This window comes from Kryptolebias marmoratus, linkage group LG14 (genome assembly GCF_001649575.2).
Source record: "Kryptolebias marmoratus isolate JLee-2015 linkage group LG14, ASM164957v2, whole genome shotgun sequence".
NCBI lineage: Eukaryota > Metazoa > Chordata > Actinopteri > Cyprinodontiformes > Rivulidae > Kryptolebias > Kryptolebias marmoratus.
Genome location: NC_051443.1, coordinates 6,008,962 through 6,027,110, shown reverse-complemented (window position 1 = coordinate 6,027,110; position 18,149 = coordinate 6,008,962). Strand labels below are relative to the sequence as shown.

At 37.6% G+C, this 18,149-nt stretch overlaps 1 protein-coding gene across 3 annotated transcripts; it reads right to left on the bottom strand.

The window, feature by feature from the left end:
- Positions 1–7,313: 7,313 nt before the first annotated feature.
- LOC108242585 (probable global transcription activator SNF2L2) lies at positions 7,314–17,302 on the bottom strand. 3 transcript variants are annotated; one of them, XM_017427502.3, is made up of 6 exons: positions 17,184–17,302; positions 14,626–14,888; positions 10,460–10,565; positions 8,590–8,691; positions 8,353–8,497; positions 7,314–8,170 (listed from the first exon to the last, which is right to left on the bottom strand). In XM_017427502.3, exons 1-6 carry the CDS (start codon positions 17,277–17,279, stop codon positions 8,052–8,054), a joined length of 831 nt encoding a protein of 276 aa, XP_017282991.1. In that variant the 5' UTR covers positions 17,280–17,302; the 3' UTR covers positions 7,314–8,051. The 3 variants fall into 3 exon arrangements, with proteins under 3 accessions (XP_017282991.1, XP_017282992.1, XP_017282993.1); XM_017427503.3 differs by having other exon boundaries at positions 7,314–8,167; XM_017427504.3 differs by having other exon boundaries at positions 14,626–14,896; positions 17,184–17,283.
- Between the last annotated feature and the right edge of the window lie 847 nt (positions 17,303–18,149).

Sequence of the window (18,149 nt, the reverse complement as noted above, 5' to 3'; positions counted from 1 at the left end):
GTTAACATATTTTTTACTGAAACAGCATTGGAACTAGGCACATAAAGATAAATGCATATTATTACAGGTGTAGACTTGATGATCTGAGAATATTTTGGTATTTTTTTAATGTACTATTGATTTTTTATGAATTTAATTACTTGTCCAACTATACCATAAAATTGCATTGAACAATTTTCTATTGAAAATGCATTTTGCCTACGGACATGGAGATAAATGCATATTGTTACAGATGTAGACTTGCTCATCTGAGAATATTTCTGTATTTTTCGTATGAATATTGAATTTTTTATGAATTTATTTCTTTGGCTCTGTGTGGTATCAAATGGCAGTTAGCTTTTCCTCCCTGAGCTTTCTACACAAATTGTACCACCGTTACGTCTTACGAAGCGCCTTGGAGTACGCACCGTACTGGCAAGTTTGGCCTCGGCCCGCTCGCCGAGAGAGGCGGCGGAGCCACGCCGGCGGGACGTCGGGGTCGGAGCGCGCGGGTAGGGGCGGAGCGTGGGGGGCTTGGAACCCGTTGATAACTGCTTGCAGTTCTAGTTTCAATTGTAATGGACACAAAGATGAGAAGCAAGAAAGAGAACGGGGAAAAGAGATGGAGGAAAAGGTTGGAAGAGAAAAACCACAGAGATAAAACAAGTCAACACCCTTGAACTCTGCCACAGGGCCAGCGGAAAAAGAAAACAAAACAAAGAATCCACAACAACAAAAAGCATATGCAGTATATGATGACAATTATAACTTCAATGGAAAGTACACAGGGCCAGGTAATTCAAGAGGGTATTTAGTGACAACCGCAGCCCAACTAAAGGTGTATCTGACAGACACCTGAATCTAGATATGTATGTATGTGTATCTATATGTATCTACAAGGTTTCTCCTTAGGAATATTTGGTAGTGAGTGGGGACCAAGATCCACCCCCCAAGACATGAGGATGGCACGAGGAAGAGCGGAGGCACAGACACACATCGGCCCCCCAAGCCAGGAGCCCCGGGGGCCCCTCCGCAGGGCCAACCGGATCCCACCCAAGAGGGCAGCAGAGGCAAGCTCCAGGCGACCCCCGGTAGCCACAAGGTGGCAATTCTGTGGAGAGGTGCCTCCTAGACGCCTCCCTTTGAAGGTTTTTCAGGCATGTCCCTCTGGGAAGAGACCTCGGGGCAGACCCAGAACTCACTGGAGGGATTATGTATCCTCTTTGGCCTGGGAACACCTTGAGATCCCCCCAGGAGGAGCTGGAGAGTGGCTCTGGGGAGAGGGATGTCTGGGTTTCTCTCCTGGACCTGTTGCACCCGTAACCCGACCACGGATTAAGCAGATCAGTTGCTACTTTCAACATTTGCAGTTCAGGTATTTTTCGTGGTGGTAGAGCTACATTCAGTGCCACTAATTTAATTAGACATTCATTAACCAAACACTTGGCTGAGTTCATCCAGCTAACTTTTAAAACTATCATGAGCAACACACTTTAGAAGAAACTAAAGAGAAGAGACCATTTTCTATGGGACAGCCACAAAGCAAAAAGGATTACAGAACGGGTGATTAAATTTATTGCTCTAGATAATCAGCCCATTGCTGTTGTAGCCACGGCACATCCGACCTCCAAACACTACATAACCAACACTTGAGATGTATAAAAAAGCTCACTGTCATCGACACATTACTTTTTTTATCTTGTTGAAAATAATAAAAAAAACAATTTCAGGAGCAATGTGAACACAGGTTTTTTTTTTTTTTTAGTGCAATGTAGAGCCACTGAGGTGTCACACAGATTTGTACTGATTTTAATAACTTTAATCTACTTATGTTGGTGCAATCTGCAAGGCTGTGCTATAAAAAAAAAAAAATAGAAGTTTCAGATCGAGTCTCAGCATTGGCTGATACATAATCTTTGATGACATGGAACAGGAACAAAAAAAAAAAATTAAAAAATCTTGATCGGGGCAGCTCTAGTTTTAATGAAATATTCCAGTTTAGATTTTAACTGAACAGACAAGTGTCAGTGTTTTGAAAAACATATTTTTAGGAATATTAAACAACACATACGTGGTTTATCTATGCTCAGCATACATGCATTTGTGCAGTAACTCAGACAGTATTAGGTTGAGAAAACAGTGACCAGCTAAATGAACTGTGTCATTCAAAAGTATAGAGCTTTAATCTTAGCTGATGTACCGTTCTTTCACACCAGTAACTTGATTTTGAGAAATAATTTTTTTATAAGCCTAAAAAATGATATGAAACTGTTAGCCTGGTAATTAGCCTAGCCTGAATGAAAATTTTTGCCTCTTCCTTCATACTCTGTCCTCTATGATTGATGTCACGGTTGATAAGGTTCTAACTATTGATAACTATTAGACAGAACATCACTTCAAAGTTAGCTGGACTATCCCTTTAAGACTTTATCAGTCTGACATGTAATGAACAGCAAACAATCTGATGGAGAACCTGGACCTACCCCTCTCTTGTATTTGGCTGTATTTGTCCCACTGGGACTAGACAGGTAAACTAGTCTGAGTGAGATTAGAAGATGCAAATGGTTTCTTCCTGAGATTGTGCTTCAAACTTTTTGGTTTTCTACATGAATCCGAAATAATTTACATCAAAATCCATGAATGTGGAAAATCTTTAGCTGCAATCAGAAACTCGTAGCCAAAACTTTACTTTTCCCTTGCATTTTCACTCTGTTGCCTCAGATGTCACTGGGGACTTTTTCTGTACAACACCTACTCACAACAATCCAAAGTCAAAATTTCTGAGATCATGATTTTAAGGATTCACCAGAAAAGCAAGCAAACAAACAGACAAATACATAAAACAGCAACAACAAAAAAACCCCCCATCAGATTAACAGTATATTTGGTGTTTGTTCCTCATGAAGCTAAATCCTGCTAAAGTAAACCGTTTCCTTTTTTATTTGAACACTGGAAACAGATGAACTTGTCAATCTTTTGATGGTCTGAGTTAGTGACTTGGTGTAGCTGACAGAAACAGACATATCTTACCAATTCTGTGCATGCTTTTCTGAAGTGAATTGCAATAAAGTGAATGTCCAGAGAGCCAATCAGTCATTGAAAGAATGCCGATCACCCGCTGCCTTTTATGCCTATGTTTTAAAATAAGATGCAGAGAAAAGAGAACGGTATAGCTGTTTTGGTTAAATCTTGAAAATAAATTTAGGCACCATGTCATGTAATATCACGTGATCTATTAGTGCTTCACGTATGTAATGAGGACGATGCTCAGCTACTACCACATCAAATTTAGGTTTAATATCTCTAAAATTGGCTGAGTTAAGGCTAATATTGTGTTTGAACCCACACTGACAGTTACAGAGATGTATTTAACTGATGTTACAGGTGATTAGTAAGGAACACGGAGAACACCTTTTATTAAATTAGAGTCTTGTGGGTAAAGAGGAAATGGATTGTCTTCCCAACAGATTAAAGTTCTGGAGCCACTAATCCCCAGAACGCATTAGCCAGTCCACCTGCAGTATTATGTCCAGCTAGGCCTTTCCATTAGCTTTCCGTGTGCTTTTATGTGAGCTGTTCATTACAGAGACATATGTGTCATTATGTGTTTCAGAGCTGTTTCCTGTGCAACCCCACACCTTTTAGCTCCTCCACACCAGAAGATTTTAAAACTCTTAACGTTTCCAAAAGATTGTATTCTTCTGATATTTAATCAGTGTTAACATCTATATCTCAGCAGGCTAATCAAACACGATTCTTTAGAATTTACTATCTTTTTCTACCAAGCGACCACAGCACATGATGGACCTTTTTCTTTTTTGTTTTACAAATCTGTTGATGTTATAACTCAAGACATAACTAAGTTATGTTGGCATAGTTAGTTAGTGAAATGCTTTTGTGTGAATGCTAATTCAGCATGCATACTAATGCTTTACTGGTTTTTCTTTTAACTTTTTATTTCTGTTCATTATTTGTATTCTTACTACTTCTGCATACTTTGTGCTATTTTAGTCATTCATATATCAGTACATTCAGCACTTCAGGAGATAGGTGTTTGGACCTTTGCTTTTTGTAACTCTTATACTTTTCAAAACATTTTAATATATTTACAAATATTTTCCCTATAGAAATACATTGAGATCTTTTTGATTCGGACAAAACGTTGTTTTCACTGAAATCTGCTTCAGCATACTGGCTCTGTTTTTACCTCCTTATTGTACTTTTTTGTTTAAACCTACCATTTCGCTACATTTAGCTTTTCAGGGAGCCTTTCGCTACTTTGACTACTTTTACTTTCAACACTAGTATTCACACTGCATTTTCAAGGAAAATGCAATTTCTCTAGTTTCATTTAAGAACATATCATTAATCCTCAAAGTACATATAATTACTACAGCATCCAGTTTTAAAGGTTGTTCATTAATTACATTATATAGTATAAATACCTCAGCACTGTAATGGATAAAAAGCTTTCCTTCAAGTGTCACATTGACCGCGTTTTAAAAAAGCTAAAGATAAAACTAGGATTTTGTTTTCAAAATATTTCATGCTTTCCTTTTATGGCTCATAAACATCTTGTGTCTGCAACCCTCCTGTCACTGCTGGACTATGGTGATGTTGTTTACATGAACGCCCTGGTTAGCTCTGTATAAATCTCTCACACACCACTGTACCCTATACTCGTTAGTTAAGTCACCATCATTATCTACCCGCAGACTTCTACACTGGCATACTTTCATTTATAAATCCATCCTAGACCTGCTGCCCCCTCATCTATATTCTAAGATGTCACAAAGACAGTACAGTCACAGCCTGAGCTCCCAGGGTTTCATTTCTTTGGGAAAAAGGGCTTCTCCTGTTCTGCGCCATCTTCCTGGAATACACTGCAGCAAAAACTCAAAATATCCAGTTTGATCCCTCTGGGACATTTTAAACACATTTTAAAGAAAATGGAAAAATCATAATTTTAGACCTATTCTTATTTTTAGATTTTGTTTAAACTCTGCTCCCTTTTAAATGTCAAGATAATGTTTTTTTAATTATTGTCTTGTTATTTTCATGTAACTGATGTTCTGTGTTACAGATCTCTCTTGTAAACAAGACTACTTGTCTCAATGAGATTACCTGTCTAAATAAATGTAAATAATAAATAATAAAATAAATAACCTTATTGTGTTACAGAAACTTTGAAGATGCTGGAAGACATTTTTTTATTATCACTCGCCACCAAGAATTACACAGGATCTTTGTTTAAAATGTTGCCATTAACTCTTTGGAGTCAGACTTGTATGTCTTTTAGCAAAATATCTCATGAACAACTGAACAGATTTTTAATGAAACTACCAGAAAGTAATCTTTGGATGAGGATCTGCAGTTAATTAACTTTAGCAGTCAGTTTAAATCAAGGTAGCCACCACTCCTAATCAACCTTATCCAATACAAAAATGGCTATAACTGAAATATTATGTGGTAGTAGCCTGAGAGCCATTCCCAACACATATTCTGAATGTGACTTTTCACTGCATCGCAAAAGATTGCTCATGACATTTTTTTTTTACCAGGTTTGACCAAAGCAGTTATAATTTTGTCATTTCTCAACACAAAATGGTTTTAGTTTAAAAACTTTTGAATGAAAGGCGGTGGGTGATATGCATTCATTCAAGGATTACTTTTGAACAGATGGAGCTTCAGCTGGCTCCCTTCATTAAACCTCTCTGACTTAGATTTATCCTTCATGTGTTTCTTTTTTCTGTTAAAATCAAACCTTACTTTTGTTATAGTAGCTGCAGCTATATATATTGTTTAGTTTCTTTCATACAAACATTTTTAGAGTTTATGTGGATAACATCAGTATGAAGTACTTTGATGAATTTCTTTTTATGGATGTTGGAGTCTTAAAAACCTACATGTTCAAGAGCTGAAGACATTAACAAACAGCTCTCTCACACCATCTATTGGGTAATTCTTGAAAATACATTTCTCCTACTTACAGTGGATTGCAAAGCAATTCACCCTCTTTAGTAGTTTCTGTGTTTTGTTGCCTGAGATAGGATTTATTAAATTATACAGCACAACTACCACTTAGAAGATGCTAAGTATTTTTTAATGTGAAACAAACAATATTAAAATGCAAATACCCCCCCGACAAAACTACTTTGAGTCACCACCTTCTGCATCAGTTCCAGCAGCAAGTCTCTTCAGGTCTGTCTCCATGATCTTGGTCCATCTGTCCTCTGGAGTTTTGTCTGCTCTTTAGGACCAAACTGCTGCAGCTCCTTCAGGTTGGATGGGTGCTGGTTGTGTTCAACGATCTTTAAATCAAACCAGAGATTCTAAGTTGGACTGAGGTCTTTGACTGGACCATTCCAGGACATTTAACTGGTTCTCTTTAAACCACTGTAGCGTTGCTTTAGCAGAGGGTTTGAGGTCATTGTGCTGCTGGGAGGTGGACTTCTGTCTTAGTCTCTGATCTCTGGAAGACTCCAACAGGTTTCCCTCAAGAATTTCTCTGTATTTTGCTCCATCCATCTTTCCTTTAACTCTGACCAGTTTCTCAGTCCCTGCTCATTAAAAACATCCCCACAGAATGATGCTGCCACCACCATGCTTCACTGTGGGGATAGTGTTTTGATCTTAGACAAAAGGTTTAGGTTTAGACTAATCTGAACATAGCACCTTCTACCACATGTTTGAAAAAGAAATTCCATTGAGACAGAAGTGCCACCAAGCTCCATTAGGGTTATTTTTGGATGTTAATCAGAGAAATGTAATACTGTATGTTTCTTTGATTAAGAAGAAAGTATGCTGAGATTTCAGAGATGAAATAAAGACATTGATGAAATCTCAATTAATTTTAGGGAAAAAATGGTTTGTAATTAAAATAAAAGTACAGAAGAAGCTATAAGCAGGAAAACCAGTGAAGATAAGGAATGGGGCTTCAGTGTAAAGGGGTGAATACACATGCAACACTTTTTAGTTTTACAGTACATTGTCTAGAATTATCCCAAACAAGTCCCCCACCCCCCAATTTAGTTTGAAGAATTTGGAGTATTTTGTGTAGAATTATTACTTATATTCAAATTGGATATCTATTTAAATTCCAGGTTATAAGGTAACAAAACAAAAACATCAAAAAGGGAAGTAAATAAATATGCAACTCACAGTATATTTATAAAGCAATAAAATTTAAACCTACGGACTATTTATTTATCTTTTTTTAAGAAAACTCTTCAAATTACTTTCTTCAAGTATAAATTTAAATTTAACCTGCAAATGCAGAAGCAACTCATAGAATCAACACTCAGTGTGACTTTTTGGTTAAAATTTATTCTTCAAGTGACACATCGTTCAAGGGATTGTCTTAACAATGATGTTTCCATCCTCCCCAATGACTAGGAGAGTGCATGAAAAGAAATAAAGTTACTTTTCACACAAACTGTACAATATGTGATTATACTGTAGCACAAGATATGGAAATGTTTGACTTGAGAACCCGCGTTAGACCCAAAACTTACTCCATCAAAGTGAATTCAACTATTTACTTCCACTTTACTTTGTATGTTGTTTTTTTCATATGAAAGATGCATTGTTTTAAAAATCACATGAAGAGATTTTACACAAATGTACAGAATTATTAATATATTTTAAAACTTATTTTCATGTGTGCTTCAGTTGTATCGCCCTGAACACCTAAACCTTGTGAGGGGTGGGTGCTCCTCAGGAGGAGTGGGGTAAAAATCATGCTCCAAAGACACATGAAGGCAGCTTAGACAGTCAAATATACAAAAACAGTCAGTGAAAGTGGTGTTTTCTATAAAAACTAAAGCAGATCAAACATAAATGGGGATTATTGGAAAAGAAGCGCTGAAAGAGGGGAAAAAATAGACAACACTTTGTGTTTGAAAGGAGGTGTGAGTCATCTGAATGAAAAAGCTTTGGAAGGTAAGTGCGAGTCTTTGAGTTGTCCTTCTTCTTTTTTTTCCAATTTTCTTTTGTTTAAAAAAGAAAGAAAGAAAAATACAAATATGGCAAAAAGACCCAAACAAGAATAAAAAAGCAATTTTTTTTTTAGTTCAACCCTGATCTTTTGTCGTTTCTGGATCCTCGTCAGAGTCTAAATCACTGTGAAGCCTCTTGGGGTTTTTGCTTCTCTCCTCCTTCACCTCCATCTTTAGCTGAACTGGATTCACTGCTGACAAAAAGAGAACGAATGAGTCAGACACAGAAATTCAATTAGAATTTTTAGATGTTGAAAATATAACCAAGAAACAATAATCTGAAAGACGACCCCTTTAAAGTCAAAGCAAAGCTTGACCCCATCTCCCTTTAATTTCAGTTTTTGTGAAAATGCGTCTCTCTCTCTCTCTCTCTCACCTGCTGATGGAACAAATTGGTCTTCAGCTCCACCACCATTATTGCTGTGGCTGGCGCTAACTGTCTCCTTCTCTTCCTCGTCTGTGACAATTCTCCGCCTGGCGCTCTCGAAAACAGATTTAATGACAATCGAATCCTCATAAATCTGCAGCGGTCAACAAACACACATACAATCACTTCCAGCAGCAGGATGGAGACAGGAGAAAATCTTCTGTTGCGTGCAGAAACTTAATTGACCTGAGATCCCTCCAGGTTATAGGTTTGAGCATTATGACAGAGGAGGAAAATATCTTTCTCCAAATCCCCAACACTTCTGTATTTGTGATTACGCACACGCTCCTGTGAAGCAGAAGATGATAGAAAAGGACTAATATATAAAGTCATACATCCAATACTTGATTAATCAAAGGAGAAACAACATTTTATTAGGGAAAATTCTAATCCCACAACCAAAAACAACTTTTACTCAAAACAAGTATGTAGGAGAAGGACAGCCAGGTTCAAAGAATAACTCTGAAAACTAGTAAAATGTTTCAGTAACTTTACTTTCATCTGACAAACAATTTCAAGTTTTTAACACCATCTGAAACAGGTAGTGGTCCTGAGTGTTTGACCAACTTCATCCAAACATCAAAAATAATGGAAAACACTATAAATCATTCACAATATCCACATCAAATCAATACAGAAGCATATTTATAAGGATTGCATAAAAAAAAGATTCACAGAAAAGTTTAAAACCCTTCATAAAAATTTGTAAAACCCCATCAAAATGTAAGAATCTCTTCACTCCTTGGAAAGGTCAATTCAATAAGGTGTCTCATGAAGCTGAATTAATTTTGTGCAAGTAATTGCTGTACATATGCATCTGTATTGTTTTGGTGTGAAGATTATGAATAATTTTTAACATAATTTGTTATTTGTGACACTTGGATGGGATTGATTGACACTCAGAACCACTTTCTGTTTCAGATGGTATGTGGAACTTTTGAAGTAGTTTGCCAGATAAAAATTGAGTTCCTGAGTCGTTGGAAAAAAATTACTGCTGCAGGTTGTGACAGTGAACTTATCTTTTTGTTTCTTGGAAAAATAGTAATCTTGAAAAAAAAAAACCCACTAAAAACCTCAAAAAGTTTAGGCATGAAAGTTGTTATAAGGGTTCTTGTTCATTTTGGAAAGACTGGGTCAAATATGATTATAATTTAACATTGTATTGTTTCTTTTTTAGACAACAACAAATGCTTTACTTTATATGAAAAGATATAGAGCCATGCAAGTTTTAGACAGTGTTTAGGGGAGCTAACCACTGTGTTAATTGGTCACTGCTTCAAAACAAAATTAAAATGCTGAAATTTGATAAGATCTAGTATTTCTTCCAGATTATTGCTGCACTCTTCATCTATGTTTACTTATTTATTATTTTACCTGTGTAAATGGGTGCATTACTGTTCTGGAAGATGGCACCAACCACTGCCATCATCAGTAATTCACAACGACTCCTCTAGCAGGAATCACGCCACCGCAAAGTGAGTTTACAGGTTTACTCTGAGTTAAGTAAGAGAGGAGGTAAGCCTGAATGAATCTGAAGGTTGAGTCTCCTGGTTGGTGGCGAGGAAGGAGGAGACTCAGAGTGGTGGGGGGGTTGGGTGGGGTACTGTCTCAGTGGGAAAGGTTTGGCTGCATCTCCATCCCTTCTCATCATTAGATGAGTTTACTATAACACTCTGAAAGGCAGTCGGCGATGTGCCTTTTCTTAATGCTGGTGTAACAGCAGTTTCTCTTGAAACATTTAACAACTGAACCATTTTTGTTGCCAAAATCACATTCAGTAATCTATCAACAATTTGCCATTTTAAGGTGTCAGAAAGGTCAAAGTTGATTCACATTTGATTCACAATGATTTAAAAACAAAGTAAAATAAAACATATTGCAATGAGAACAGGATTTATTTTTTGACAATTAGGACTAAGACTTATTTAAATGTTTGAGGGAATCTTTAAACATTTCTTTGTTTGATGTTGTGTTAGCACACAGGATACCAATGAGATGTGTGTGCGTGTCTGTGTGCATGTGTGTGAGCATTCTGAGGGGGTTCTGTGACACATACTCTGATCCTTCTGAAGTCCACAGGCTTTCGGATCAGCTCGTAATACTCTGGTACCTCCTTCTTAGAGGGAAGCTGCACAAAACCTTTACTGATCTGTCGTCCCAACCTGCAAGCACAATGTTTCACATCATCTCCTTTTACTTCTGTGGCAGCATGTGGCTGATGTTTAGAGGTCATGGTTGATGTCTCATATTGGTATTTGTTCTCAGTTTATTTCTTATCTCAAATAAAAAAATATAATTTTCCATTTTGTATGGTTAATAATCCAAATTATGTTATGGCTTTTATCTTTAAATAACAAAGATGCCAAAAATTGTGTACATACATCATTGAAAGTGAGCTTTACATTGTGTTTAACCGACAGTGTTGTCAAATTCAGAGATAAGCAATCAACACTTTATGTGATACAAGGCATTTACAAACTCTTTACACAAGAAAAACTCAATTTAAATTAAATATCAGTGGAAAATAAAGTCCTGCTGTGTAAAAAATGCTTTAGATTTTATGTGAGAAAATGATGTTGTGGTTTTAAATACAAAAAAATGTTAAGAATAAGAGCGGTGAGGGCAAAAACATTTAGGTAGATCAAAGTGGTTGTTCTAATTTTAGCTGTTTACCAAAAACAGAAAGAAGTTAAACTGAATTTTCTCTCAAACTGAAGACTTTCAGCTTTTATTTGAAACATTTCATATTCAAAGTCAAAACAAAAGTACCTGAAAAGCTGAATCAAAAGCTGTTTCTTGAACAACTGTGTGCTCATTTTGTCTTCCTAAATTAGACCGGCAGAAGGTCTAGAGCTGATTTTAAATGGGGCATTTACTGTACACTGCATTTAAAGAAGCTTCGAGTGCAACAAAAACATGATTTTATTAAATTTTTACAGCAGAAGGAGCATGTTAGGTTGACTTTTAACCAGCTGTAACTGTCATCGGCATGGGAGAAGAAGGCAAACCCAGAGTGCAGACTCATCTTAAAGAAAACTAATTTATTAAATAAAAACAAACAAAAACAAAAAACTAACGTGGCAGCCAAAAAACTGGAACTAAGTACAAAACATAAATTAGAAGAGCATAGCGCATGAAACATGAACGAAGGCCAACGAGCAAGGAACCAAAAGCAATGAACCAGCGGAGAGAGAAGACTGGGCTTTTAAAACACAGAGGATAATCGGTAAATGCACACAGTTGCGTGAAACTCATTACTGACAGGTGGAGGTGGGCATGGCAGAAAAACAAGTGTAGACTAAGGATGAATGGAAAAACACTGGAAATAGAGACAGTAAAAAAAGGAAAACAAGATAACTAACAAAAAAACCAAGAAAGACATAAAAAAAAACCCAAAACCTCACAGTAACCAGCTATTTTCTTACTTTCTAAAACTGCACCATCAGTCAGAAGTAAAATGGATGCTGCACAATGCAGTTATTTGACATTAGACTGATTGGATTTTATTGGTGGGTTCCATCTGAATTTAAAAGCCAAAATAAAATAAACAAATAAAAAAATAAATTCAAGCCCCTTCAAAATCTAATTGCTGCCATTATTCATAAAAAGTAAACAAAGGTGCAAGAATTAACAGCTTATTACATTTGTCAATTTGGGTCTCATGAAATCAGTGCTACACACAGTATTGTGCAACTTTTATAAGTCAACATGATGTTTGTGTCAGATATAACAATATATATTTTTAGATTTTGTAAACGTGAGCTCTGCATCAATCAAATCCTGCTGGTTTATGATTTCATTAACAGCACTGGCACTTTTCTTTTAAACAAAATAAACCCCATCTTATTGAGTTTAGTGACTAGTGTAAAAAAAGACTGACTGTAAAAAAATCTAGAGATCAAACAATGTCATTATATGAGAATAAAAAAGAAAATCGTACCAGGGAGCTTTGAAAGATGGAAGCCTGAACATCCATTGAACAAGTAGTAGATCATTGCCTGATCCTTTTTGTCAAAAACAAAACCCTTTTGCAACATCTAGATAAGTTTGAAACAGTTTTCATGAAGTATCCTTATCTGAGTCTACCTTAAAGAAAAATATTCTCAGGCTAAATGCCCAGGGTTCAACTCTGATTTGAGATGTACTTTATCTTTACCTGTCCAGGGACTATTGGTAAGAATTCCCAGGGGTTAAACTATGAAGATTAATACAATTATTATGATTATTTAAAGATATAAGCAATGTTAGGATTGTATCTCACTGGGCTGAAACTGTTAGATATTAGTTGGGTGACTCAAAATGGACAGAAAATAGATACATTTTTAGTTGTAGTCTCACTGATTTCTGAGTGTTTGTGATGAAGCGACCACATTTTGCACTGCCAATTTTTGAAAATCAGAGCCTCTGCCAACATAATTACTGGCTTTAGGTTTGTTGTTTGAAATTTAAGGACACATCCTTAATAGTTACCCTTGGAATCATTGGGTTGTTTTGACTATTAACACTAGATTCCCTCACTCAAGAAAGACCTAGTCAAGGTTGATCAGTTCCTGATGTGTCCTTTAGCTAACTGGGTTTTCTGGAGGGTTAAGATTAGGATCAGTAAGTAGGTTTGTTTTTACGGATAGACATTTAAGTAGATCAGTCAGTTTGCTTGTTTATCTGTTTCTCTGTTGTAGCGATGCTACTTGGAGAGCCTAGTATTTTCAGAGTTGACTTTGTATAAAACTTTGAAAATCACTGGGTTATGGGACAGAAGACAAAAGCAGCTGGAAAAATCCTTGAATTTACTGGATGTTTGTTCAGACTCAACCAAACACAGCAAAGCTGTTGGGATGGCCCTTTGCGTGACAGACGGGACTCATAACGCACTGCTAAACCAGTACAGCAGCTTTTCAGTTAAAGAAGTAAAATCTTCTGTACTGTTTGAAACTAATCTTTACCTGATTGAACAGCACTTTACTCAACAAAAACTACAAACAGAAAGAGCTATATTCACACAAATAAAACCAGCTGTAGCAGAGAGATGGCAAACAACAACAACAAAACATTCCTCGTCAATATCCATAGATTCTAAAGTCTAGGCTTTCAATGCATGCAAAGATTTTCAACAAAGTATTAAAATACAAGTATCAACGACTACAATGAAAAAAAAAAACCTAGATGATGAAGAGCTGTAGTTCATACTCTCTCCCTGTGTCTGAGCTGTAATTCTACTGTATATTTAGTATATATGTGTAAGGAGAAAATGTGCCATCATAAAGCTGAAAAAGAAAAAAAAAATGCTATTTGAAAACACTCACTGACAAAAAACATTAAGCACCCAGACGGAGTGGAGGAAACAAAATGAAACTGCTCATGTTGAAAGGTCAGGTGATTGTATTCCTATGATTATAATATCAGATCAGATGGATAACAGAGTTGGCAGTAAGGGCACACTGCTGGTCCCAGATCAGCAGGGTGTGTTTGTCCCTCATTCAGGCCTGGATACGAGCAGTGATTTGATGCAGAACAGTCATATAGCTGTTGTATCCTCTCCTGCAGCAAGTCAACCCACAGCTGTTGGAACAGAACTCTCCAGATCCAGCGGATCAACACTGGGTTGATGTCTGAGCTGATCCCTTGAAGAAAGACTGGACCAGGATTCTGTCTCAGACAGGGTGAGACATGCAGACACAGGATGTATGTGATGCTTGGTGCACTATGTCAGTTTTCCTTGGTGTGGTTTGTCTTGGATGACCAGAACCTTCAGCACATATGTGGGTTTCCTTGCATACCCACTGGTTCCAAAACTGGGCCACTTTGACATCTGTTTATCTCACATGTCAGGCAGCTGCACCATCCGACTCCCTGGACTCATGCAAACCAATGCGACCCCTATCAGAACCCCTCAAGTGCTGATGTCTAACGAGTCCATTATTTGTGTCTGCTGAGCTTCACTCACTGTTTTAACTGACTGCCAGATGCCCCAGCAACTACCTGATAACACTATCTCTCCACTTATAATGTCACCACTAATGCCTCTGGTGCACAATTTAGACATATCAGCTCCTTGTAATTCACATCAATTTCAGACTCATCACTGGTCTGCATGTGGACCAGATTACATCCAAATCAGACCGTTGCTTTTGGGTGCTGAACTGTTTTTGTCAATGAGTGTATTTTCAGGCTTAATTGCATTGTTGTGTCATAACAAATCCACAAACATTTGACAGGCCTCACCCATCTTTGTAGTTGATGACCATATCCACCAGAGTGTTCAGTGTTCTGGTGAGTTCAGGCGGATTTGGAGGCAGTTTCTCAGCTGGTGGGCGTCCTCGTTTCCTTTTGACCTTTTCGCCGGTTTCTTGCCCTGCCTGCAGCTCTTTCTCTCCATTATGTTCATCTTCACGCTTCTTCAGACTGATTTCGTCTTCCATGTCCTTTGGGAAAATCGTTGTTTCCTGCCTCAGGCTGCAGGAAGAGGAAGCAGTGTGCAGGGAAATCTACAAAACTCAAACAAATGCACAGAGATAAGGTAAAGAGGTTGAAGGACTCTGATAAAAAAACACAATGCTGCAAAGATTGCACACTAAAAACATTTACTGATCTTATTTTGTTCAGTTCTTTATTGTTTGTCGCTGCAAGTTAAAGGGTGATAATGTTTTTGCCCATGTTTGTCTGTGTGCATGTGTTTGTTTAGCTGTCACATTAACAAAATATCTGATGAACCACCGGTCAAATTTAATTAAACTCTCACAAAGTAATCATTGGAAGTACATCTACAGTTGATTAGCATTTGAGGTCAAACCATTAAAAATGGCTGCAACAGCTAACTGACTTTAGAAAACACAAAAAGGCTGTAACTCTGTCAGATTTTAGATACTGTGCTACAGATTTATGTGGTAGTAGCTGTGATACATACCCAATCTATAGTCTGAGCGCTAACTGATTGCATGAGAAATATTTTAAAACCTTTTAAACAGGCTGAATTAAAAAAAAAAAACTTCAGAAAGGAGTAATTGGATGTACATCCAGAACTAATCAGCCTGCTTTATGAAAGCAGTCAAAGCAAAACTAATAATTCAGCCAGTTTTACAAACACTGAGCTAAAATTAGACATGGTAGTAGCCGAGAACCATTAACAACACATACGTTGAGCACTATAGATATTGTACAATTTTTGCTAAAACTTTGGCATTACTTGTTGGCTTCAACGTCTTTTGGCTGTTAGCAAAATATCAAATAAATCACTGTACAGATTTTAAAGAAACTCTCAAAAAGAAACCATTAGATGTACATCTACATCTGATTAACTTCTGTAGTCAACCCACTTTAAGATGGACAGAAAATGAACTGAAATCTACTTTTTAACTCAATTCAGTCTTTTTTTACCTTTATGTTCTAGATTTTGGACTGCATGTTTTTTCTACATGCAGCTTGTTTTTAAGGACTGAGCTGAGGATTTGAAGTCTAAAAGACAGAAATTAAAACACTCAAAGCCTTTATTTAATTAGACATGCTGGCATTCAAGTAACAAAAATAACATTGTAAGGTTGGGTATTCAAATGAAACAGTTATTTATTTATTACTTTCAAATCTGAATTTACAGCGAGCGGGAGCAGCTGTGCAAATCCAGGACAAATTATTTTGTCAGCAGGCTTTGATGCCAAGAGATTATTGTTTCACAATGGAACTTGAACACATCTGAAGATGCGCTGCTATAGCACAGAGAAAGGCTGTAATGCAATAAAGAACCATCACTGTAAATTCATGAAGCAGGCTTTCTCTGCTTCATGCAAGGAATGACACAGAAATGTAAATCTGGGTGTATGGTGTTTGTCAATGAGTGATTTTCAGTCATGTCGTTGCCGCTTTATGAAAATCTGCTGCAACCACTGTATTTTTCACAAAGGCAATTAGAGGCCAGAAACATGAGGATGCTTGTAGCAGCTTTTGCAGCAGCAGCAGCAGCTGGAGAAAGGAGGGGAGAAATAGTGAAGGCATGCATCCAAACAGAATACTGATGCATCAGTCATACAGGATAAAGCAGTGCTCACATCATTGCTTTCAAATCCCACCACAGCGCATGCACTAAATGTATTTCTCAATGACAGAGATGGAATCATACTGGGATGGATATTAGTAGGAGGAAGACTAACATGCACAATGGTTGCTGAAAAAAACAAAACATCAACAAGCCCCTGAAAAATAACATTGAGACGGTAACAATCAGACATCCAAGCAGGAGACATGACAGAGAACTGAGTTGGGGGGTGGGTGACAACAACACGAGAGCTGCGACAACAGAAATCCTGCTCATCATCGGTCAGCTTTGAAAGCCCCGCTGCTCTCTCTGAGGGGCTGCAGGCGTTCCAGCAGAACACTGGAGGGATGGAGGGTAATCCTCAAAGATGCACAGCACAGCTGAGAGCTGCCTGCCTAACTGTGCATGTGTATGAGAGGAAGGATGCCAGTGTGCATGTGGGGGCTCCATGCGTGTGCCGTCTCTTAACAAGCCTGCCTCTTCTCTCACTAATCTGGCAAAGATTCCCTCTCATCTGTTACACACCTACACACCTCCTCTCTCCCTGCCCTGACACACACACACACACACACACAAACATACACGCACACACAGGGAGGAAAAGAGTCAGACGCCTGCTCTCCTTCCCAGGCACACACACATTTACACACACACACACACACGTTTTATCCATCTCTTCCTCTCTTCCCATGCGATGTACCCTGGCTGAAACCGGAGCCGGAGGAGAAAAGAAGACATGGTGGAGGATATTTACCTGAGTGCAGTCTGCAGGCTGGCTGTCAAGATCGGCTGCAGCTGTGGGGGAGAGAATTAGCAAACCAGCATAGCGGCGTGCTGCTAGTCTCTTCATCAGCTGATCACTCAGAAGCAGAGCCCAGAAGGGGGGAGAATAAAAGCGCTATGTTTTCATATACAAATCAATGGGCTGGGTAAAAAAAAAAAAAAGCCATACCCATCTCTTGTCTGCAGCAGTTTGTTTTTCTGATTCTGAGAGGCCCAGAGCTCGACCCTTCTGCATGTTTTTAATATTGACTCTTCCCAGATGTTTAATTTTTTTTTCTTCTACCTTGCTGGCAAAGTTATCAGCTTCATTTTTATTTATTTAAATAAAAAACACCACATTTTAGTCAGAAGGGTGCATGCTGCATCGACGTCCAGCCTGCAGCAACATGGGCAATAACTGTTCACAGAGAGCAGTTTACATACAGAAATTCTACCTTCTTTCCCTTCTAGGGTTTTATCATCAGGACATAGTAAAACTGATCTGGTATTCTTCAGGTTTTACAATTATTCAAATCTAACCATAAATGAAAATATAATCAAATAAATAATTAATAATCAAATAATCAACCCAATGCAGTGAAGCTTTTAATTGCAACAATACCTTAAAAACATACTGCTCACAGTCATGGGGGTAAAAGTCCACCCTCTATCAGTTCTGGGGTTTTACATTACAAGACATACTAAAAATGATCAGATTTTAATCAGGTAGTACTCAAATTTATTCACAAGTGTGCAAAAACATACAACATATTCCACCATGTTGATATTTATTAAAGCAAAACAAAACCAAAATGGAAAAACTTGCTGCTTCCACAGGAATTCAGAGGTCCAGTATCATCTAGGTGCTGCTGATCAAATGTATTGATTAACTGATCATTATCAGTGTGATCAGCTCTATAAAAGCAGGAGTTTTGTCAGTTTGCTGCTCTGGAGCATA

Coding starts and splice junctions, on each gene's coding strand:
- LOC108242585 (XM_017427502.3), bottom strand. CDS start 17,279: ATGAAGAGACTAGCAGCACGCCGCTATGCTGGTTTGCTAATTCTCTCC. Junction 10,566..14,625: donor GTCATCAACTACAAAGATGG/GTGAGGCCTGTC, acceptor TTGTGCTTGCAG/GTTGGGACGACAGATCAGTA. Junction 8,498..8,589: donor ATAACCTGGAGGGATCTCAG/GTCAATTAAGTT, acceptor TGACCGCTGCAG/ATTTATGAGGATTCGATTGT.